Raw genomic sequence first — 25,528 nt, forward strand, 5'->3', positions numbered from 1 at the left:
AATAACTCCCATTTCAGAACTCTTTCCAATTATGGAGACATCTTCCAGCTGCTTTTGTAAACAGTGTTTGATAGCCTAGTGTTACCTGCAATTAGTTTATTTTCTGGAGGCTACAGGAAACAAAGCTATGTCTGCATGCTGCAGTTTTGCACGTCAGGATGGTCTGGGAGTTAAAGCAATAATGTGAGTTCTGTTCTTGGATCTGCCAGACCTCCTGTGTGACCCAGGCCAAGTTTTTCTGTGCCATAGTTACCCTATCTGGGACCGGGGAGACTACATATTTACCTTTCCCCCCACCCACACAGTGTTGTAAGTTTTAGTTTATTAATGTTTATAAAGCTCTGTGGAATGTTTTAGAAAGTGCCATAAAAGGCTCAAATCTTATTAGTGAAATCTACTTTACACTAAAGGACCCATAATTTACACAATACCCCGATCACCTGTGGGTGAACACTTCAAAAAGCGATCACTCTATATCTGACCTATCAATCCTCCCCCTCAAAGGAAACAAGTGCAACACTTTCAAAAGAGGAGCCTAAGGCCTTGGCTACACTTGCAAGTTAGAGCGCATTAAATCAGCCCCGGGCACCCTCATTCCTGAGGTGCCCACACTGGCAAGGCACTTACAGCGCCTGGACTCTGCAGCTGGAGCGCTCCTGGTAATCCACCTCCATGAGAGGCATAGAGCTTGCTGTGCCCTGGCTGACATGCCCTGGTGTCAGTGTGGATGACCTGTTGCATTACTGCGCTGTGATTGGCCTCCAGAAACTTCCCATTATCCCTTGAAGGCAAGTGGCCACTCTTGTCATTGTTTTTAACTCGACTGCAGGCATGCAGCTATCCACTTTCAAAGCTCCGTTTCTGACTCCGGGACAAAGAAAACCATTACTGTGGAATGCTGCTGGGGTTGATGTCGGGGTTTCCCCCTGCTGCTGTCTGAACTTACAAGACAGCATGCTGACGCACTCTGCCGCCCAAAACACACTCTCTCCCCCACCCCCCGAACATACACACAACACACTCCACGTCACACTCCACCCCCTCCACATTTGAAAAGCACGCTGCAGCCACTTGCACACTGGGATAGCTACCACAGTGCACTGCTCTCTGTGGCTACGACACTGCGTTTGCAGCTGACAGTGTCAACACACAGCAGCGCTTTCCCTGCTGCTGTCTCCAAGGGCTGGTTTAACTCCCAGCGCTCTATATCTACAAGTATAGCCATGCCCTAAGAGCTTAAATTCATTACTCTGCCAGACACCAAAAATTATGAACTGGAACGACCTGTAACCCCTCTTTTTGTCCTATGCCTGCGCAGCTGTTAATGGGCCACTCTACCTTGAATGGTCCCTTACAATATGTGCTAACGACCTATGCTAAACAATTTGTTCCACCTTGAATGTTGCTGTGAAGCTGGGAGTGCCTTTCGGAGACCTGAAGAGCTGTGTGTGTGACTCAAAAGCTTGTTTCTCTCCCCAACAGAAGTTAGTCCAGTAAAAAAATATTACCTCACCATCCTTGTCTCTCCACAATTTAAAATGCTATTCTGAAAACTTCTATTAAATAGTCACAAGTATTATAGTCACAAATACTATACTTTTTCAATATCCCCCTGAAAATGACTTCAGAATCTTCCAGTTTGTGACTTTCCTTTCAATGATCCCCAATGTAATAAGGGGAGTATGCATCATCCTTCCAACTGTGCAGTTTAGCTGCATCACTCCTCTGTATGTGAGGAGATAGCTTTGAGAGGCTGCTATTCTCCATGTTAGAGTGCAGACTTGGCTGGATTCACCAACATGGAGATGGGAAAGCTGTTTACTACAGAAAGGGTTAGCATCACATTACTTCCCTAATGGAAGTAGGCACCAAGTCACATGCCCTCCCTTGTTACTGGGTCAGTGCATCCACATGCCCTTCTTTGCACACAGTGAGATGTAAAGTCTGAATCTTGCCCCTCTTGCTTTGAATTCCCTTGCATTACCTCTCACCTTTGGAAAGTAAGTCATGATCTATTTTTTCCTCCCTTTCTGAAATAATTACATCCTTGAGGTGGTGTCAATTTAGAAGCAGAAAAAGGAACACAAATTTTGTGATCATCATCATTTGCAGAGGCATCATAATTAGGAATGTGTCATACATGCCAGATACACCTCTACCCCGATATAACGCAAACCAATATAACACAAATGCAGATATAACACGGTAAAGCAGCACATGCTACAGCAGATCAGCGTGTCAGGCTCTGGCATGCTGCTCTGAGCAGCGCGTTAAGGGTGGGAGGCAGGTTGGAGGTGGGTGGGGAAGCGGAGTGAGGAGGCGAATGGGTAGGTGAGCGACAGACGGGTGAGGAGGCGGGCAGGCAGATGGTGGGCAGGAGAGTGGCGGTCGGGCGGACACAGGGAGGCATGCCGGACAAGCGGTGAGGAGACTAGTGGGGAGGCGGGCAGGTGGGTGGGTAGGTGGAGGAGGTGAGCAGCGGCTGGCCAGGCGGGGAGGCTGATTTGTCCAGGCCCCACACTGCTCTAGGGATGGCATGCTGCCTGAGTGATGTGTTAAGGGTGGGAGGCAGGTGGGCAAGTGGGGTGAGGAGGCAAATGAGGAGGTGAGTGGCAGGCAGGAGTGGGTGAGGAGGCAGGCAGGCAGGAAGATGGTGAGCAGGAGAGCGGCAGTCAGGCAGATGTGGGGAGGCATGCCACACAGACGGTGAGAAAACTAGCAGGGAGGAGAGCGGTAGGCAGCTGGGTGGAGTGAGGAGGTGATCGGCAGCCGGGCTGAGGGGCATGCTGGGCAGACTGTGAGAAGACTAGTGGGGAGGCTGATTTGTCCCGGTCCCCACACCCCTCTAGGGATGGCTCCGACACACTGCTCTGAGCAGCGTATTAAGGGTGCTGGGCTGGGGTCGAGGGTTTGGATAAGGGCCAGAATGTCTCGGGGGCAGTCAGGAGACAAGAAGCCTTCCCTACTCGATATAACACGGTTTTCACCTATAACGCAGTAAGATTTTTTTGGCTCCCGAGGACCGTGTTATAGTGAAGTAGAGGTGTAGTTGATACCTTTATTTAAAAAAAGAAGCAGGTAATTCTCTGTGGGTCAGATTCTCTGCTCTGCCAAGTTCATGATGCACCCCTATGTGGCACATTGTGAACTTAAAGCATCCTGAGATTTGGCCTGGAGTCTCCACTAGTGTATGGTTGGCAGAGGCAAGTCCCCTGCCTCCTGCATCAGCTCTGCTGCCTCTTGTGCAAGAACTTTCACCCCCAGCAGAAGGGAGAAAAGGGAGAGGGCATCATGACTGCAGAAATGAGGAGAAAGGAAAGGCGTGGTGGAAGGAAGCTCTATTATACTTGATTCTCCAGCAGCATAAGCTAAAGCTGCCTTGGGCAACTGAGAATCAGGGCACTGTGACAGCTCTGTGGAAGCCTCTACTCTCCCCTGCACTGAAGCAGAGCTCAGATACAGTGAAAAATCAAATCCTCCATATCTGTTTATACCTAATGAAGGGCGGTGGCAGCGGTCTGTGTGGGGGAGGGGGAAGAGGTGGGTGGTTCCCAGTCCAGCAGAGTATGTTGTCTGAATAGAGTCAGCCCTTCACGGAGCTGCTGCACGTGTATATTTCTGCATTTGCACTTTCTGAAATGAATACTTCATCCAGACAGACAGTTATGTTCTTAGAAGAAAAGTATTGATGCACAATTACTCCAAGCTCCAGTATTTACTCTTGTAAAAACCACAGGTGATTGGAGGAAGTGGACACCTCATAAAAGGCACACTTCGTAGCATCTCACCAGCATAATTCTTCGAAGTACAGATTTCTGTATGACTCTGGAGCGCTGCCTTTGGTTTCTCATATTTCTCATCTTTTGTTGGCTTTTTGGTTGGAAAAAAGTCATGGAAATTAAATGTACAAAGTTACACATACAAAATCAAGATCAAGAAATATATATCAAGGATGTAAAGCAAATATATTAGAGAGTAATGCCAGCTAGGTCACATTTTTAACTCCTGCTTTGCTTGGTGAATGTAGATCTTAATATACTAGTGGTGTCATAAACAGATAGCTAAGGGTTAATGTGTCTTTCACCTGTCAAGGGTTAACAAACAACACCTGACCAGAGGACCAATCAGGAAACAAGATACTTTCAAATCTCAAGGGAGGGAAGTTTTGGGTGTGGGTCCTTTGTTCTGTGTCAGTGTGCTCTCTAGGCTCTGAGGGTGATCACACTATCTCCAGGCTCTCTAATCTTCTTCAAGTTGTAAGTACAGATAGAAAAACAATAAGGTTTTACATTGTTTTCGTATTTGCAAATGTGTAGTTTGCTGGAAATGTTAAATTGTTTTTTCTGAATAAGGCTGTTTATTCACTTTTATAAGTTAACAGACCCTGTAATATTTTCATTTTGATTACAGAGACGATTTTTATGTCTTTCTTTCTTTTAAGACCTGTTTGATTTTCTTTTCTAGTTGAGGTTCAAGGGGATAGGAATCTCTGTGCCAGGATTACTGTCTCTCTCGGAAAGACTGGGAGGGGAAAAGAAGGAGGGGGGAAGGTGAATTGTCCTCTCTGTTTTGTAATTCAAGGAGTTTAAGTACAATAATCTTCCAGGTAACCCAGGGAGGGGAAGCCTGGGAGAGGTAAAGATGGGGAAGGGAAGTGGGTTATTTCCCTTTGTTGTGAGACTCAAGGCATCTGAGTCTTGGATCCCAGGGAAGGTTTGGGGAGACCAGAGTGTACCAGGCACTGGAATTCCTGGTTGTGGGCAGTGCTACAGGATCTAAGCTGGTAATTAAGCTTAGAGGATTCATGCAGGTACCCAAATTTTGACGCTAAGGTTCAGATTTGGGATTATACTTATGACACGTGTTTATCGACCTAAGCCTGCAAACCTTTCCTCAGATGATTACTCCTTACTCATACAATTAGTTCCAGGAACATAGCAATGGTTGCAGGGTGTGGCCCTTGTTGTAAAAGCATACCATAACAATGGTTCACGGTCAAGCTGGAAGGGCATGACCTTCCAAAGTAGGGTCCTGCATGGATCAGTTCTGTTCATCAATGATTAGATAATGGCTATAGAGAGTACACTTATAAAGTTGCAGATGTACCAAGCTAGGAGTAGCGCAAGAGCTGCAGATAGAATTAATTCAAATGATCTGGACAAACTGGACAAATGGTCTGAGGTAATAGGATGAAATTCAGTAAGGACAAATGCAAGTATTCCACTTAGGAAGGAACCATCAGTTGCACAATACAAAAATGGGAAATGACTGCCTAGGAAGGAGTACTGCAGAAAGGGATCTGGGGTCTTAGTGGATCACAAGCTAAATATTTCAACAGTGTAACACTTGTGCAAAAAAAAAAAAAAAAAAAAAAAAAAAAAAAAAAGCAAATCACTCCGGATGTATTAGCAGAGTTTTGAAAGCAAGACACGAAAAGTAATTCTTCCGCTCTACTCCATGCTGAGTATCTGGGCCACATTTCAGGAAGATGCAGACAAACTGGAGAAAGTCCAGAGAAAGCAACAAAAATATTACAGTTCTAGAAAATTGACCTATAAGGAAGATGAAAAAACAACTGGGTTTGTTTAGTCTAGAGAAGAGAAGCTGAGTGGGGACATAACAGTTTTCAAGTTCATAAAGGTTATTACAAGAAGGAGAAGAAAAAATATTCTCCTTAACTCCTAAGAATAGGATAGCAGCAATAGGCTTAAATTGCAGCAAGGAGGTTTAATGGACATTAGGAAAAACTCTTAGCTGGCAGGGTAGTTAAACACTGGAACAAATTGATCAGGAGGTTATGAAATCTCCATCAATGTGGATTGTCTAACCTGCTCTTAACACCTGTCAGAATAGTCTTTAATATTAGTCCTGCCATGAGTGTAGAGTTGATATTGGGCAGTCTATATGTTTTATAAAAAAAATGAATAATAAGTGAATATAATGTAACTGAGATATGCTTCATGCAAAAGGTCTCTTGTAAGATATCATTACAAAGCTTCTAATCTACTGAGTGTAATCATCCTATTTGTATAAATGTACCATCTTGTGTCTGAAACTAGAATATGAAATATAACTGAGGGCCTACTGCATTATGTAAGTGTGGGGCATTAATGGTGGCTTGGAATCTTAAGACTCCCATTAACTAGACTACTGTCTGCAATGGTTTGTTTTACCTGTAAGTCTTCCGTATCTCCGTGCTGGCAAGTGGGTAATGAAGTCTTGCAGTGACATGTGATCATGTCACCTGAACTGGAATCCATCTTTAACTTGGTGTCTTTCCATTGAGAAGGAGGGGGTGGGAAGTCAGAGAGGGACAAAACGATTCCCGCCTTATGCAAAAGATATATAAAGCGGTGGAAAAGAACAAAGGGAGGGAGGAGCCATCATGAAGAATCCCCTAGCTATCACCTAGGCTGGAACAAGAGCTGTATGAGGGGAAAGAATTGTGCCCAGGCCTGGAAGGTGTCCAGTCTGAGGAAAAAAAACTTACTGAAGCATCTCTGAGGGTGAGACTATCTGTATTCAGTTTGATTAGACATAGATTTGCGCGTTCTATTTTATTTTGCTTGGTGCCTTACTTTGTTCTGTCTGTTACTACTTAGATCCTACTTTCTGTATTTAATAAAAATCACTTTTTACTTATTAATTAACTCAGAGTATGTACTAATACCTGGGGGGAACAAACAACTGTGCATCTCTCTCTATCAGTGTTACAGAGGGCAAACAGTTTTTGAGTTTACCCTGCATAAGCTTTATACAAGGTAGAATGGATTTATTTGGGTTTAGACCCCACTGGGAGTTGGGCATCCGAGTGCTAAAGACAAGCAGGCTTCTGTGAGCTGTTTTCAGGTAAACCTGCAGCTTTGGGGCAAGTAGTTCAGACCCTGGGTCTTTGTTGGAGTGTCTGGCTCAGCAAGACAGGGTGCTGGGGTCCTGAGCTGGCGGAAAAACAGGAGCAGAAGTAATCTGGGCACATCAGTTGGCAGCTCCCAGGGGGGTTTCTGTGATCCAACCTGTCACACAGAGGACTGGACTAGATGACCTCGCGAGGTCCCTTCCATTCCTACAATTCTATGATTCTGTTGGCGGCGAGGGGGGAGCTACCTCTAACTGGCAATATGGCGTGGGGTCAAAAGTTTACATTCTCAGGCCTGCTATTGCCCTCGAAGTGCCCCTCGGGCTAATCAATATGTTTCTTTGAAACTAGCATGAGCACATGTGATCATTTATTATTTTCTTTTGTTTATGGTACAAGATGTAATCGATCAAAGGGGGGGGTCAGTAGTCTGGGTAGAGGACACAGTTAATTAAAGGATCTGGTAGTTAATGAATTGTAGATGATGAATTGTAGCACCTGTGGAAATCTATGTAAACAAGTAAGGTATAAAAGACATGGCAAAGGCTAGTGATTTGTGCAGGATTTGAGATTTGTATCTCCCTGCACCTTATTTGATTTCAAATAAAGAGACTTGCTTCTCCACTCCGGTGTGATCATTGGGGATACGCACACCAGGCAAACAAACCCCAACTGTTGACTGCTGCAACAATTCTATCTGCAATGCCTCCAATGTGGCCAAATTAATACTGTCGTAGGGTAGAGGTGGCTGATAAAATGGAGAAGATATTTTGTTATATCACATCTAATACTACATGAGCTTGTGTTTTTAACCGTATAAATCCATGAAATCCCTGGCTGAATTAAGACGGTAAGATTATAAAATCCTGTTTACAGATGCTTATAATTTTGCTAAACTTTAACTGTTTGGACTGACATTATTTATTTTGCAGTAGCACCTACAAACTGCTAGGTGCTTTCCAAACAATCAAAAGGCAAAGTTCCTGCCCCCAAAACATAGAATTCTAAAGGACACATCCTATATTATTGGTTTTTACCTGTGTGGGAATCTCACTGAAGTGCAGGTTGGAGCCTATGTTTGCATTTTTTCCCTTCAAAGGGAATTCAGGTCATTATGGACAATTATGCAATTACTAGAGAAATTCTCAATGAAACAGTTAGTGGCTGGCTTATGCCCTCAAATATGAGAGTTGCAGCCCTTATAATTTTATTATATAACATAACTCTGGCTATTATTATTAAATCCTACAAAGATCTTGGCCGCAATTTTATCTGGCAGTGTATTCCAAAGGTTAATTATGCATTTTAAAAATATATTTCCTTTTATTAATTTTAAATTTGTATTAGATTAAGACAATCATTCTCACACAAAATTTTAAAGACATACTTTAAGTCAAATATGTAAACAAAGTAATGCACATCGTCCATCTGCTATTTTGTTTATTCGCACTGCTTTACTTATATATGGACATAGAATGTGCCCTCATTTACTTGGGGTATGGCTACACTGGACAGTTGCAGCGCTGGTGAAGGGGTTACAGCGCTGCAACTTAATCTGTGTCCACATTTGCAAGGCACAGCCAGCGCTGCAACTCTCTGGCTGCAGCGCTGGCTGTATGCCTGGTCTGCTTGGGGTGTAACGATTGCAGCGCTGGTGATGCAGCGCTGCTCGTCAAGTGTGGCCACCAAAAGCACTTTTATTGGCCTCCAGGGTATTAAGAGGTATACCAGAATTTCTGTCCACAACAAACCGGAAGAATGGCTGAACTACGAGCTCCCCGGAGCTACTTATCTAAAGAACAAACACAGCTGCTCTTTGCTCCAGCGAGCAAGCGAGTGGAGGCAGGGAATTGCTTTGAAATGTTCACAGCTGTTTGCTTGAGGAAAAGGGGAGGGAGTCCGTGTTGAGCAGCTGCTTATGTGGTCTGAGCTATTTAGAGATGCATAATCTGCATCTATGTGAATAAGAGAGGGGTGGAGAAGGATAAACTTTTAAAAATGATTGAATATGCTTGTATCTTCGAGTCCTTAGAACTTGCAAGTTAGGAGCTGAGAACAGTGTCAGCTCCAAAAATCCACTCTCTTCGTTCTCCCCCACGCTCTCCTGTACACTCCACCCCACCCCTGTTTGAAAAGCACGTTGCAGCCATTTAACACCGGGATAGCTGCCACAATGCACCATCCAACAGCACTGCAATGCTGCAAATGTGCCACACTGCAGCGCTGGAGCTGTCAGTGTTGCCACACTGCAGCGCTTTCCCTACACAGCTGTATGAAGAAGCTGTAACTCCCACGCTGTACAGCTGTAAGGTAGCCTACCCTCAGGCTACTTTTGACATTTTATTTTAATAAAACAAACAAACACTACATTGTTGTGAATAAAGCAATTTAAAAGGTATGTTAAAACACTAAAGACTATACTGATATTAAAAACACGCACTATCAGTGCTGTCAATACACATCTATGCATATATTAATCAAAAAGACATGTTTGAAGTGTGTTATGTCAGAATTCACTAGCTCATTTTCTCCAGGTATGCTGCCATGAGCTAAGGTATGGGTTCACTTATTATTTTGTTTGCTAAACAACGACTACTGCATATGATCTTGGGGGAGTGGGGGGGGGGGGAGAAAGAGAACTAATTAACCATAAACCAAAAACCAAATCTTCCCCATCCCCTGAGGCCTTTATTCTGAAAATATTTTGCTTAAGAAATAAAGCTTAAAAAGGAGTTACCAATACAAGGAACTTCATATGAAAATATTGTACCCACAGGTTGATCCAAAGCTTAAAATAAATGCCTGGGCAGTAAGAAAGGCAGGCAATTGGGTTCATTACAGATATGTTTATATTTCATATGGAATATATTTTAAAGGTAAAATACATATAGCCACATGCCCCCATCACTCTCCTTTCTTAATAGTTCACTTTGCTGAGCAACAAGAACAGAGATACAGAGACAACAACAGAAAAAAGTCAAGCTGAGTCATTTGATGTTTAAATAGTTCCTTTACATAAAATGACGAGCTCTACTCTGCTAATGGAATATTGGCTAGACAAGCCAAGTTCAACAAATCTTGTCATTGTTTAGAGCATTTTGAATCAGAATACTGTAGATGCAAATAAACCATCTGCTTTCCTAAAAACACCTCACTCGTATCAGGTTGCAAACCAAAGCGTAATAGATTTCACTATATAGCACAGACAAGCAGAAACAGAAGAACTGATTCTAGAACTTGTAGCAAATCAGTGAAGCATAGACTGGTTCGAAGAGAAGGTGAGCTCAACAGGAGAACCATCTCTCATATTACAGTGAGACAGATACCTTCATTTTAGAAGCTCCTGAATTCTTTCTGGGTGCCAAGGACTCTTAGGATAAGGGCAGTTTCCCTTTATAAGCTAGTTTCTCTTCCTTGTTATTATTTTCTCTTTGCAATTACAAGTCAAATATCAAAGGAGGTTAACTCTCCCACCCTCCATTTCTAATACATATTTGCTAGAATGTTTTAAACATTTTATGCAGTATATTTTCAAAGCAGTGATCGGGAGTTTTACTAACATAACTCCTTAAAGTAGATTACTATTGCAGCACTTAGTTTATCTTTGCAGTGTTCCTGTATGGTAAGTTTCATTACAAATACTTTATGGATGAGTACAATAAAGCTCAGGCGGGTTAGGTGATCAACTCAAGACCACATAGCAAGTTAACAGAAGAATGAAAGTGCCCAGGTCCCAGTACTGTGCTCTAACCACTACAACACACTCTGTATATAACCCAACTGCTAACCCTGAAATTCACCTTGGGCTATTATACTAAAACCAGGTTCTTTTCTTCTTGTATATCACCACCAGTAATAACGGTTCAGCAGGCCAAGTTATGTCCTCAGTGATAACGATGCAACTGCATTGTCTTCAGAGCATCTGACATTTTATTAATTGTGTTAGCACAGAAGGAGGAATGGAATCCAATTCACTCTCTTTTATCTATGTTGGGATAACAGTAGCAAAACTTATTTTTTGTCATCTCTGTTCACGTCTGTGACAATCTAATTTAAGGAAATGTTTGTTGAGTAAGCAAGGGCCATTTTCAAATAGCTGTTTTTCAGAGTGAACGGCACAGAAAAAGCTGTATGTGTGAAAACAAAACTTTAAACTCAACTCACTGACAAACACTGTGCCAACTGAGAGAATGCAACACTGTCAGCAAGAATACAGGCTGTCAAATTGTGGTGCTCTTCAAGGTGGCATTTAATAGCAAAAGCAGGCAAACCATCAAAAAGAGCACTGCAGAAATCCTGTTGGCTTGTAGTAGCAACATGGATAAGAAGAGTCTTGGGATTAGTCACAGAAAACACATTACTTTGGCTGTTTTCCTCATGGACACAAGCCAAGCTTTTCTGTGGCAGAAACATGCTTGAACACAGAAAGCTTGGAATCCAAAGTGACCCCAAATATTCTTTACTGAATCAATTACCAAAAGATTTGACCCATTTATACCTAAGTTAAGGAATCACATGCCTCACCACCACTGTCTTGTGTAGGGTGACCAGCCAGCAAGTGTGAAATATCGGGACAGGGGGTGGGGGTGGTCTTATAAGAAAAAGACCCAAAAATCGGAACTGTCCCTATAAAATTGGGATATCTGGTCACCCTAGTCTTGTGCCAATCTACAGCAATTCAATTTGGGCTAGATTCAGGCAGGGCCCCCAAAATTACATTTCAACCAGACAGTAAAATATCAGGTTCTGATAGAAGGGATAAAAAAATTCAAGCATAATTCCTCTTACAATGGAAGCTTAATTCATGACACATGACAACTGTACCAGATGGCAACACGGACACAAAAAAAGAATTAGAGTCAAAACAAAATCTTAAGAGTTGCCATATGCCATTTCAGTGGGGCCAATTACTGCCAAAGGATATAAAGTGAAGCCTCAAAGAGACTCAAGACTCAAACTGGGCCGAAACAGTGACAAACAGTATTACACATGATCTTAATCATTACAGTAAAATCTCATGGTCTGTAGCATTACAACATACATATATTTAATACTGATGGCTGAGGAGTCTTGGTCAAATCATTCTTCATTACATCAGAAAGAAAGAGACTTATGGTAAGAATAAAGAGAATTACTTACAGTAACAAAAATAGGGGAAATCAAAGCAGGAAATATAAATTAAAATAAAATAAAGGAAAACCTTTTCTCTATGTACATTACACACAGATAGGTTAGTTTCCCCCTACATATGAATTCTGGATTATTATAACACCATAATGAAAATAGAATAAAAGACAAGAAAAACACAAAGAACAAGGAGTACAGTAACTCCTCACGTAATCTTTCATAATCCACAGAAATCAAAATAGTCCCCATTTCTAGGCTGTCACATAGCACAGAACATGCAACATGAAATGCTTCAAGGTTTACAATAGCAAGAACAATTCAGATTAGGAAAGGCACAAAATTATACTAGATTTGACAATAGATTTTTTTTTATAACTATTTAATTTCCCCACAACCACGTCTCTTAAGATTTATGTATTAACAACATTGGAAAAATCTCTATCTGAAGAGGAATAATATTTAAAAATAAGAAAATATTTCCTAAGATCCAGAAATTTCAACAATTCTGCTAATGGTGCAGCTTTGTCTATTTTTTCAGTTTCTTATAACAGTACATGTCATCATAGCATTTTGGAGAGCCTGGATATCATGAAAAAAAAATGTATGGTCAGCATAAGGTTTGGTTTGTATCTTCAAATGAAAGAGGGAATTCTCCAGGCACACACATAAAATTCACACAAACTCAGTCCCAAATCCAACTGCTGGTGGAACACAGCATATTTTAGATGTTATTTTGTAGAGTCGGGACACCCCTGGAGAATACCCATGAAAGGTGGGAAAGGCTAGCATACATAAATCTGAAATGCAGAGGATAATTTTAAGAATGGGCACCCGGTAATCTTACAGAGGTATTGCCATTTTCAGCAATATGTTACTTTCCCAAATTCCTGCCCTATTGATCTCTTCCATTTTCCAAACCAAAAGCAATCAAGTCAGAGGACCAGGACAAGCCTGGCTGTTTTAAGAGTTAATTCACTGTAGGCACCTAGGAGTTCCTGATGTTGACCATATGTTTGATAAAAAGCTTTCCTTTTAAAACACTCTGAAAAGCCCCAGCTAAATTGTGCAACAGAGAGTAGACCATAAACTAAAAGCAAGAATAGCATAATTAAACTTGCTGTTAGAAGAAATTAAAGCATTCTTCATTCAAAGGACATTTACACAGATAGGTTATCTTAGATATTAAAAAAAGACTAAATGTGTAGGAAACTAGGTTTTACACTGAGGCCAAAAAATCTATTTTCCAAAATAAGGTATTTGTAACTTTGCAATTGTTACAAAATATATTTTTACACAGGACATTAAGGGCTTGTCTATACGTACAGCGCTGCAGCAGCGTCACTGTAGCACTTGAATGAAAAATGCTACTATGCCAATGGGAAAGCTGCTCCCACAGGTGTAGTTAATCCACCTCCCTGAGAGGCGGTAGCTATGTTGACAGGAGAAGTTCTGTTGACATAGTGCTGTCTACACTGGGGGTTAGGACAGCATAACTACGTCACTTAGGGATGTGGACTTTTCACATCCCTAAGTGACGTAGTTATACTGATGTGTGCTTAGACCTAGCCTAAGATATGGAACTGACTAAGCCAAATTTAATGAGATAATAAACCAGATATGACAGTTAGTAATTCCTCTACAGCAGGAGCAGAAGAGTGATATGCTAGGTCTTTCCTGATTTTTTTTCTCCTTCACTGTCTTTGTTCAGAATCTTGTCAATTCTCCAGTTGCTACTCAGTGGGCTCTAAACAAAACTCTGGGAAGCCTCTGATGTATAAATTAGATGCGATAATAAGGGACAAATAAGATGCATGACTCAGGAACCCGCACATCCTGCCCATCTTGAGAAGAGAGGAGGGCTGCTATATAGCACACATTGGAGTAAGAATGGAAGTGAAAGGAAAAATGGGGCTGATGCCAGAGGATCTTCTCAAAATTAAATAAAAATTCAGTCTAAATGCTTGCTGGTATAGTTTAATTATAACTATGTATTTGGTGCAATTATTATGCAACGGAGAGATTTTCTGGCATTGAAGTATCTGACAATTTTAATAGCAAGCAGAAAGAAATCTGACACTTTTCAACATCTGATCGTCCCTTTGGATCATCCACTGGAAATTTCAGGAGTCCCTATAAAATTAACTAGGGATCCTCTGTAGATTTTCAGATGTTCATCATTATGAGCCCCACGAGTACCATAATATGAACTCTAACGCAACATTTATCACAATGGTGAACACTGATAGAACAGAATAAACATTTATGAATCAGATTTTTGAAGGGTCTTCCTTTTACATGTGCACCTCTTTGGGTGTACACAATGTTCATCTATGTGTGCATATGGGTACAAGATAAGCTTGAAACTGTTGACCTTCTAGGCACACTGCAAGCCCATCCATCCCTTTTGCTAAAGATTTGGGGAAAGCTGAAGCATGAAGGGGAAGTCAGACCTGAAAAGAATTTTTGCCAACTTGCTGTGTTTTCTTTTTATTTGTGAGAGATGGGATTTGTGGCAGTGCTTTGTTTGTTTGCTTGCTTGATGAATTTTAAAAAACTTTTGAAGTGCCCAGTATGTGTAATAGGCACATGATGTTTATAAATCAAAATAAATATATATTGTATATATCAAACCAGAGGCCAGAAGTCCATTTGTAAAACAGTGTATTCTTATTTGTGTGAACATCTAACAGAAATATACGTATTGATCATGAAACTGTGCAGGTAGAATTTTGTCCATGTGGTTTCTGTATATTGGTGTCTGGCCTTTGGGTTAAAAAAGTGTAGGCCCACATGCCCATACCATACTGAAGGAATTTATAACCCCTATTCTTCATTTAAAGTTTATCTGATACATTAATCTCAAACAAGAAAGGACAATTTTGTACTTAAGACATGGGACTACAACTCAGACGGTCTAGAATCTAGATTCGGTTCCCAGCTCCACCAGTATCAGAGGGGTAGCTGTATTAATCTGGATCTGTAAAAAGCAACAAAGAGTCCTGCCTGATGAAGTGGGTATTCACCCATGAAAGCTTATGCTCCAATACGTCTGTTAGTCTCTGGGCTTGGCTACACTCAAAACTTCAAAGCGCTACTGCAGGAGCGCTGCCGTGGCAGCGCTTTGAAGTGTGAGTGTGGTTGCAGCGCCAGTGCTGCACATAGTCCACCTCCTCATGCTGCACATAGTCCACCTGCTGTATCTTGCAGCGCTCAGGGGGGTGTTTTTTCTCTGAGCGAGAAAGCTGCAGCATTGTAAAGTGCCAGTGTAGCCAAGGCCATATAAGCTGCCACAGGACTCTCTGTTGCTTTTTACAGCTCTACCTGTGACTTCCTTTTTGACCAGTGGATATTATGGTAATGAGAACCATACAATTACCTACATACATAAATAGGTGATTGCCTGACAACTAGTTTACACACTCCCAAGTGGTTCACTCATTTATTATAAGCCACAAAGTACAGAAAATTCCCAAATTCAATATTTAAACAATTGCATCACAGGTCATAGAGAAAAGTCAAAAGTAATTTTAATCAGATTTCAATCATTCAGGCATCTTTATATGAACTTCAAGAGGCAACAATTTATAAGTATTATATTAATTTCTTTCTTGAACTATTCATATTGAGTGTGAGGCCATCAGTTTAGTTTAGAGAAACAAAGATCCCCTGAGGTCTCTGGTTCTCTGTACTGGGTTTTAATTAAGACAATTTCTATAACTGGGTAGCTGATTAGCCAAAAATTACACTAAAATCAATTTTACATACTCTCTCACTGGCCCTGCTGGGAGGCAAACTGTCTGCCGGGCTGAGCTGCCAGTGCAGCCACGGCTGGTTCCGGGGCAGGGAATTGCTCCCGCCCTTTGGGAGTGGTGCGACCACCCAGGCCAGGGCGTGCCCCAGCTGGGCTCCCTTGGGACCCACTTGCCTGAAGGCCCAACCAAGTCCCCACACTGTTCCCCCCCCCCAAATTGGCCAAGACTGGCCAGGCTTCTGCACCAGTCTCAGACAGCTCAGCTCCAGGAGACAGGTGGGGCCCCACTGGTGGTGCTAAGCAGAGTCTGCCTGGAGCTGGGGGTGCACTGGGGTCTGGCCAGGGGGCAGAGAGAAGCCGGTGGGTGGGGGTGGGGCCAGAGGGTGAAGAAGAGCCCTTGGCGGGCAGGCCAAGAGGAGCAGTGGTGTGTATGTGGGGGGAGCTTGCGGGCTGGTGGGGTCTCAGGCCACAGTGCAAGCAGAGCAGGCTGGGGCCCCTTCTGAGCGTGGGCCCAGCTCCATGGCGCTACTGTAAACCCGGCACTGGCAAGAGGCTGCAAATATGAATATTCATCAATGATGATGAGAAAATGGTCCCTTCATTGAAAATAAAAATCTAATCTTATTAAAATTGTGAGTATTCAAAAGACAAGTAAGGGTGCAGCAGATGCTGACTCTGGTAGTAACTGCAGTTGATTAAGAATTTGGATAGACCCAGGGGAAGCAATACAATATAGCATGAATTGAAGGTGCAACTGCTGATACACATCAAGCTGTGAGAGCAAGTAGTGAATTTTAATATTTTAGCTTTGACCCAAAAACTAAATGAAAATAATAATTAACTTCCTAACACACAAATATTATTACTGCATTATTTTGCTAAAAGTTTTAATCCAATTTTTAAAAAAAAAACAAAACTCCAAATCTGATGGCTTAGTTTTCAGTGAAATGTGTGTGTGTGTAGGAATAAAGAATATGATCAATTTTTGATGTCGCATATTTTGATTATAATATTGTGCAAATATATTGCATATTTTAATAAAATGGTTACTATAACCATTTGCTTAATTCACTAAATCTCTCTGTAGCCTGCATTTCTTTACAGATATAACAGGTCTAAATAGGCAGCAGGAAAATAATGAATATAAACAAGTTTCAATTGAATTTGCACGTTAGTTATCATAAATTTAGGGTGACATATGTTCAAATACCTCTATACACTGTTAAAACATTTTAGCACAAATTTACTCCAACATGGGCATTTACTCCAACATTTAGCACAAATTTACTCTAACATTACAGACTTGGACATGGAAACACAACGTATTAAAATAGCAAAAGAACAGATTTAAAACAAAATTAAAAAAAAACAAACAAACAAAAATCTGGAATCTTGATTGAGATCACTGTTGCAAATTGTGCATTTTTCCTTTTCTGAGCTGCAGTATGTAAGATTGACCACTAGCTACTCATGTTACATGAAAAGTACTCTACTAGCATTTGAATTTAAGCTAGGTCTAAATTAGGGGGGGAGTCGACATAAGATTGCGTAGTTGAAGTCGGCGTATCTTAGGTCAATCTACCTGGCCATGAGGACGGCGGCAAGTCGACCGCTGCCGCTCCCCGTCGACGCCGCTTCTGCCTCTCATGTGCAGTGGAGTTCCAGAGTTGATGGCAGAGCAATCGGGGATTGATTTTATCGTGGCTACACTAGACGCAATAAATCGATCACCAATCCGGCGGGTAGTGTAGACATACCCTTAGTTTCCCCAATTTTAAGCCCCAAACTATCTTAGATCTTTTGGGTGGTACAATGAGTGTCTTTATCATTGTTCATCTAGATAATCAGCGTCCTTTCCAGGCCATTTTTTCCCCGAGGAAACATAACTGAATTACCTGAGAGCTGGTTCACTTCACAGGGTCTTTTTTACGGAAGATGCATTCGAATACCAGAGCTTTGATCATGAGAGTCTACCAATGTTTATTCCTTCATCAGTTTACTATTTACTATTAATGTCAGAAGTACACATGATCAATTACCAAACAGACATGTGTTAGAGATGTTGAATATTGAATTATTAGACTATGAAGTGCATTTGCAAGTCTTTATAGATCCCATACTTACTGTCTACAATGCACTTTGTAAGCTGATATCTCTGTCACACAAAATTATTTCTTTTTTATTTGATTTTGTCAGGTTTGAGAAAAAAAGTCAGATTAAAAATTACACATTTAAAATTCCTTACTGATGTTATTAATACATTTCTTTGTTTGAAATTTGAAGATTCCTAAAGTGTAATTTACTTTTGACCATGTGTTTTGTTTCATTCATTTTTTTAATTTCACACATCTTGGACAATGAAAATTTGATCAGTTTTACCTTTCTAATTAGGTACAGACTGTGCATCCTATACAATGCTGCCAAATTTGGGTTGCAAGTTTTGGACCTAAACTAACAGACAAGGTTCTTATATGCATACTAAAAAACTGATGCATGAAAAATATGATTGTGTATCACACTCCACACTCTGCTAGTCACTCCGTCCCTATCTTTACTAATATTTTATATTTATATGTTGTGTTTTTACTCACTGCTTTGCTAGCATTGCCAACTTGGTAATATTTAAAAACCGGACTCTCCAGCAGGAGTGCCGGAACTTCCATTTCCCTGCCTCTTAGCCCTGAGATGCCACTCCTGCCTCACCTATTCCCCACAAAGCCCCAGCCCTTCCCAAGTCTGCACCCCATCCACATCTCTTCTCCTTGACATCGCTCGCTGCTTCTCCTCTCACCCCACACCACCCCAGCTAGGGCTGTGAGTTGCAGCCACCCAAGAAAGGTAGGAAGCAGCCCCAGCTGAACAGGGGCTGGAGGGGGCGATGACCCAGCGCCTCCACCACTCTGAGTACCGGACTTTGGATGTCCGGTCAGTAAACCTGACTGAACACTGTCAAGTCCCCTTTTTGACCAGAGTTTCTGGTTGAAAACCAGGCACCAGTTCACCCTATGCTTTGCTCCATTATGTGTTTATTTGTATTTTTTTTTCTGATGCATTAGAAATAAAGTGATACTAACAGACTTCTGATACCTTGCATTTTAGAGTTCAGGAGTCCATTAACTGGACATTACTGGCTGCATAAACAACAGAGGACAGTAGAGGGACAGAATACCACAAGAAAAGGAATTCTTTAAATTAATCTTTTAAAAAAGAATTCTCTCCTTCCCTTATTTCCAGGAACCTTACTCAATGCATACAGATAGACACTACAGTCATCACCTAAAAATACATACAAGGACACAGAAAGCAGACCTCAACATCTTTGGCTTCAGACGCCCAGACCTCTACCCACGGAGCATAAGTCGTCCACAAAAGGACTGGCCCCCATAAGGGACAGCTCATTCTTGAGCTCAGTGCAGAGTTTCTGTGATTAATAAAAAGCAACAAAGAGTCCTGTGGCACCTTATAGACTAACAGCATAAGCTTTCGTGGGTGAATACCCACTTTGTCAGATGAATCATAGGCATCCTATCCAATATTTGATTGCCAAAGTACTCTCTGGCCCTCAAAATGGACTAGTGGGAACTCCAAGTCGGTATGGATGTCAAGAGACTCTCAAGGGACCAGACCAGATCTTTGCCTCCAAAACCACGTATAGCTTATGAATCTATTATACTTATAAATAAATTACTTTTTTCTAATTATAGTACTTGTGATGTTATTAATATGAACTGTAACCGTATAGATCATTGTTGCAACCACTGTTATATATTTGCAGTTATATATACAAAGGCTGCCGTGTGAGGTGTCTATGGGAAAGTTGTAGTTTGCTGGTTATGATTATATTGTCTGTATGTGTGTGTCATTTTTATAGTTAAAGTTAAGAATATTGTCTATGTACTTGTATCTCAGTGTGTTTTGATTCTAAGAAGCCTCAGTGAAGGTCAGCTTCTTGAGAAGAGACTATTCTCAGTAAGTGTCCAATCAAGAAACACTTAACGGACAACGGACTTTGGGAGATGCCAATCCACATCTGAACTTTTCTGGGAATATTCAAACTAACATGTAAACAATGGGGTCAGCCTGCAAACTGAGTCATGCATGGACATGTGACTTGCCCATGTGACTCCAGACTCCATCTTGCTGCTGGGATTTTCCACAGTAAGAACAAAAATAGGGGTCCTCCCACGGGCAGAGAATTTAAAAAGGCCCTGAAAACATCTCCATCTTGTCTTCAAAGCTGCTTCTTGCCTCTGGAGGGACTTTGCTACAAAATGAAGCTCTGAACAAAGGACTAAATGACCCATCCTAGCTGTGGATGTACTCCAGATTTGAACCTGTAGTTTATTCCATCACTGCTACAAGCCTGAACCAAGAACTTTGCAATTACTGTATGTAATTAATTCCATTTAACCAATTCTAGCTCTCATCTAAATCTTTTTCCTTTTATGAATAAGTATTTAGATTTTAGAGTCTAAAGGATTTGTGGGTAATTTGTATATTGACCAGGGTCTGGGGCTTGGTCCTTTGGGATCAGGAGAACTTTTTTCATTTTACTGGGGTACTGGTTTTCATATCCATTCGTCCCCATAACAAGTGGCGCTGGTGGCGATACTGGGAAACTGGAGTGTATAAGGGAATTGCTCGTGTGACTTGTGATTAGCTAGTGGAGTATAACCAAAGTCCTCTGTGTTTGGTTGGTTTAGTTTGCCTTGCCTTGGTGTGCAAAGGAACCCCAGCCTTGCGCTATAACTGCCCTACTTTCAGCAATTTGTCCTGAATTGACTCTATCAGAAGTGTCCCACCAGAGGCAGCATCATTACAGTACTATTTTAATTTTTTTATTATTTTATTAATTAGGCTATTGACAGAGCAGATACATCACCACCTCACTCAAGCACGTACCTGCCCATTTGCTTGGCTGTACCAGATGACATTCAACACACTCATCACCTCCAAAGACTTCATACCTCAGCAATACTTTATCCAAAGAAAGGCTCCATCTCTCAGTTCCAATATTTCGAAATTTCTCAAAAAAAGACTATTGGCAAACTGTATTTTGCATGTTTCAAAGTAATCCTTGGTTTTAATAGGAAGTCAGTAGGAGTACCACATCTGACTAAACCAAGTACTGCATGTTGTACTATTTGTTCAACCTGCCATATGCACACACACTTTATACAAAAAAGTATCTCAAATATTTCTAATTTTTTAGATCATCTGCACTATTCTATATATCAAGGCCTACTTGTATACCATCCATAATCTTGCTGCATTTTTCTTACATGTCAAAATATTTTCAAAAATGGAAAAATTTTCAGACCGCCACAGTGCGTTTCCTAATTATGATGTTTACACAAGTGTATCCTTTTTCTTTTAAATGTAGCAGTCAGTCAAATGGCAATATTTCACTTCAGCCTTTTCCTATGACACATTCCTATCTCTCTATATTTTACTGATATTCCAACACATGGGATGTACATATCCCTTTAGATTTCTTCTCACCAGTACACGAGTAAGGTAGCTTCAGTCTTAGCTCTAGTTCTGCAAGCTATGTGCCCTGAAATATTCTGATTCATAGAATCATAGAAATGTATGGCTGGAAGGGACCTCAAGAGGGCATCAAGTCCAGCCCCTATGCTAAGGCAGGACCAAGTATACCTAGACCATCCCTGATAGGAGTTTGTCCAACCTGTTATTCAAAACTTCCAATGATGGAGATTCCACAACCTCCCTGGAAAGTCTAGTCTGGAACTTAACTACTCTTATAGTTAGGTATTAGTAAAAACTTTCTAATTGCTGCAGATTAAGTCCATTACTTCTTGTCCTGCCTTCAGTGGACATGGAGAACAATTGATCAGTGTCTCTTTATAACAGCCCTTAACATATTTGAAGACTATCAGGTCCCCCCTCAATCTTCTTTTCTCAAGATTAAACATGCCCAGGTGTTATTTAAAAAATAAAAAAAAAAAACCTTTCCTCATAGATTACTAAACCTTTTATCATTTTTGTTGTTCTCCTCTGGACTCTTTCTGATTTGTCCACATTTTTCCTAATGTGTGGAGACTAAAATTGGACACAGTACCGGCACTGGTGGGACAATAGCTAAGTAGAGCAGGACAATTACCTCTCATGTCTTACATCCAACAATTCTGTTAACACTGCCTGGAATGATATTAGCCTTTTCCACAACAGCATCACACTGTTGTCAAGTGGGTACAACTTTGCAATAATAACAACAAGACCTCAAAACAAACAAGCCACTGTCCAACTCAACTTAGCAGTACCTCAAAGAGCAAATCAAGCGTAGACAGAGATCTTTAGAAATTTCAGTCTGACAGGCAATGTTTTCTAAACTAGCAATGGGACTTTTGGAAGGAATCAAATTAGTTCCAGAGCTGAACTGAAGAGCAGTGCAGATCAGAGAAAATTATATAATTCTAAGATCCACCCAATCTTTTGCAATCTTGGTTCTGCACTTGCAGATCTAGGGGCAGCCTGCTTCCTGAAAGCTGACTGCCTTATGTCCCCCCTTCGGCCCCAATGCAGCTATCACAGGAGCAGACCACCTGTGGCATTAAGCCCACTGGCTCAGGCTTTCAATCTTACCTTGAGTCATCAGTATCAAGGGATATTATGCACAGAATTTAGAGGGAAAGCAGAAACCTTAGAGGACTTCAAATGACTTAATTATGAGAGCAATTTTTACTGATTTATTTATTTTGTCATTAATGTATTCCAGTCCTTGCCCTTATTTATTCTTGTTTTACCTCTATGCAGACAGCATCTTAACATATCACCTCTGGCACCCATCTCTATACAAAAGAGGGATGACAATATTCTTCTGGCTCTACATTGTTAATATCTTGCCCAGATCTAGCCTCTCCTAACCACTTCCTTCCCCTATTTCTCAATTGTGTAAAGCAGTCTTTTCCTTCTACTGTTCCTTCTTCTGAAAGTAAAACAGAAAGAAAAAAAGTTTGAATGGTAGTAGTCTAGCAGACTGTAAGTAAATAAAATGAAATGAATGAAGTGTAGGCAAATCTCTTCCCCACCACCACCCAAAAGGTTCCAAAATTAAAGAGGCAGATTTTCAGGGTCTGTCTCTTCTTGCAACCTGATTAAAAGAGTAGGATTCCCAAAAATGTGCCCATTTTATTTTCGCTTTTTTCATTAACCTAAAAAAAGTTACTTGCATTAGATAGTTTATTTTACCCTTCCTTTAAAATAAGTTACTTATTTCTCCCCTTAGTTTTTCTTCCTTTTGCCCTGATCTGCCACTAATCTCAAAAAGGCTTGCACAACACACTGATTTCTTTGTAACACAACAATGCCATTCTTTACATGACTGGGTGAGTCACTGTTGTGCAGCATGAGATTCCCCTCTTAAAGCAGCAGTTTCCCAACTGTAGGCTGCAGAAGACTTGCTGGTGGTCTACAGAGAACCTGGCTGATCAGATAGTGCTGGCTCTCCTCCTTCTTTCCAGCTGCTACATTACAGCAAAGGCAGCTAAAAACACACGAAAGATTAACCCAATATTACTTTTCTATACAAACTCTACTTTAGTTGCTAAAAGGATGTTATGTTACTGTGAGCTAGGGGGTAGATGTCCACAAGACACACTCTATTAGGGGATATGGTCCACACTTTGAGAACCCTTGATGGTGAGTTTCCCTGCAGAACTCCCTGTCCTGGCAAGTTTGGGAAATGGAAGACTGGGAGCAGGAATCAAATCAAGTTTTTTCACATGGTAATGAGAGACATTAGGCCAATTGCTTGTTTTAGTTAAAAATCAGGGTGGTTTTTTCCCCCCATTTCCAGTTGTGCCAACAAGATCACTATTAAATTGGTTATATTGATTACTTACCTAACAGATTTTTTTTAAACTACCAGGTAGTGCAAGACTGACTGATGTAGCCCCATTTTTGCATGTGGAAGCTTTTCTGGTGGCACCATAGAGAATTGTTTGCAAAGTGGCAATTACATTGTAAGAAGAGAGACACTACAGCTTAAATACCCGCAAAATTCTACATTCCCCTGCTTGTGTATAGCTCAAATGCAATGGAACCCTCCTATACCATCACAGAAAGACTGCACTTAAGGAAAGGTTCACTGTGAGAAGAGCAACAATTTGCACACTGCAATATATATGGAAACAACTTGGAACATTCATTCTACTTCACCAACAAAGAATTTGACTTTAAGTCACCTCATGTACAATCTGCCCTAAGGAAGTTACATAACTGACCTAGATGATCACTGAATGCATAATACCAAAATATATTAAGTGACAACTAGCACTTATATGTATATAAAGGAAAATCCATTCCTACAATATTAAGAAGTGGGTAATTCAGCTGATTTCTTGTTGGCTAACAAGATTACAGAGTGCAGATCTTTATTCCACTATAAAAGTAATCTGGAAAAGTCTATTTTGTCCAAAAGAAAAAATGTATTAAACTTTAAAGTGAATCAACAGGTTATTTCCCCCCAAAATAAGATAAGCTTAATTTACACCTAATTACCTTCATCACCGGAGAGCTTGTGCTGCCTTTAAGAGGAAGAGATTATAGCATTAAGTTTAAGAAGGTGAGAAGAATTAAGTAGTAAACTTACTTTCCTGTGATAAATTGGCTTCTGGAAGGTGTGCACATAGGCTGAACATAGTAATTCTCCAGTTTAACTCCTTCAGCTGCCAGCCTGTCCAGAGTTGGTGTCCTGATCTCTGACCCGTGGTACCCTACATCTCTGAATCCCTGATCGTCAGCCAGGATGAAAACGATGTGAGGCTGAGAGGTGGGTGCGCTGGCCTCTGGCTCCTCTCCAAGCTTGGCCCTTGTGGTCTCTGTTTCCTCCAGGGTAGATCCAAGGGTGTCCCAGGACAGGTAGCCGTAAGTGAGGAGGCTGAGCACGGAGAAGCCGACCAGCACCCCCCCGGCTAGCATTGTCCCCTTGCAGAGCCAGTGATGCAGTGCACACCCACCGCGGGCCATTCACTTCGGCTAAGGCTGGCGAGGGCGCAGGACAGATAGGGGTAGGCACGGGAGCGAGGGCAGCCTCAAGGGGTTCCCACCCCAGGCGAGCCACGGGGAGCCCAGCTCATCTCGACTTGAGCTGCCTCTGCAGGCGGGGCGGGGGCAGGGGGCAGACCCCAGCCCCTTCTCCAAGCCCCAAAGACACGAGGATGGCCGCAGCCAAGCCAGGATCAAAGCATCCTTCGCCGGTGTCCCGCCTGGAACCAGGGGAGCTGCTGCGTCCCCGCGCCCATGCCGGGGCGATTCGGCGCCCGCGAGAGGGGGACACCCCCAGGCGCTGCCTCTCCGCTGGGGGTCGGCTGCTGCTAGAGGAGAAGCCCCCGAGCGCCTCCAGTCCAGTCTCCCGCCTGCTCTGCCGGGGGCTCCCCCCGCGTCTCGCCGGGCATCAGGCAGAGTCCGCAGAACAAGCCGCCCTGCACCCTGACGCGAGCCCGCTCCCCTCCGGCCTGCGCTGGCGCTGCCGAGCGGCTCCCTCCGCCCTTCCCGCTCGGCGGGAGCCTCCCCCTCGCCTCCAGCTGCTCCCAGCGCACACACCGGCCGGCGGCTTCCTCTGCGGGGAGCCGGCGGGAGGGAGCTGCCCCCGCACGAGCCCCGGCCAGCCCCACTCGGGGCCGCTTCTCCGCTGAGCCCGGAGACTGGCTCGGATACCCCCCCCCTCCGGAGGAGCGGCCGCCACCGGCCAGGCGGCTCGGGGGAGGAAGGGGACAGGGCAGGGGAGCCCTGCGGGAGAACGTCTCCGAGCGCCGGAGTCAGCGCCCCGC

At 42.3% G+C, this 25,528-nt stretch overlaps 1 protein-coding gene across 1 annotated transcript in view; it reads right to left on the reverse strand.

Moving 5' to 3' along the window:
• Window positions 1-25,130, reverse strand: part of ARSJ (arylsulfatase family member J) — a 52,851-nt gene extending 27,721 nt beyond the window's left edge. Inside the window, exon 1 of the mRNA XM_032781310.2 lies at window positions 24,349-25,130. Within this exon, the coding sequence (XP_032637201.1) occupies window positions 24,349-24,725 (377 nt within the window). The 5' untranslated portion in view covers window positions 24,726-25,130. The remainder of the gene's footprint in view (window positions 1-24,348) is intronic.
• Between the last annotated feature and the right edge of the window lie 398 nt (window positions 25,131-25,528).

Source organism: Chelonoidis abingdonii, chromosome 5, assembly GCF_003597395.2.
Source record: "Chelonoidis abingdonii isolate Lonesome George chromosome 5, CheloAbing_2.0, whole genome shotgun sequence".
Classification (NCBI taxonomy): Eukaryota; Metazoa; Chordata; order Testudines; family Testudinidae; genus Chelonoidis; species Chelonoidis abingdonii.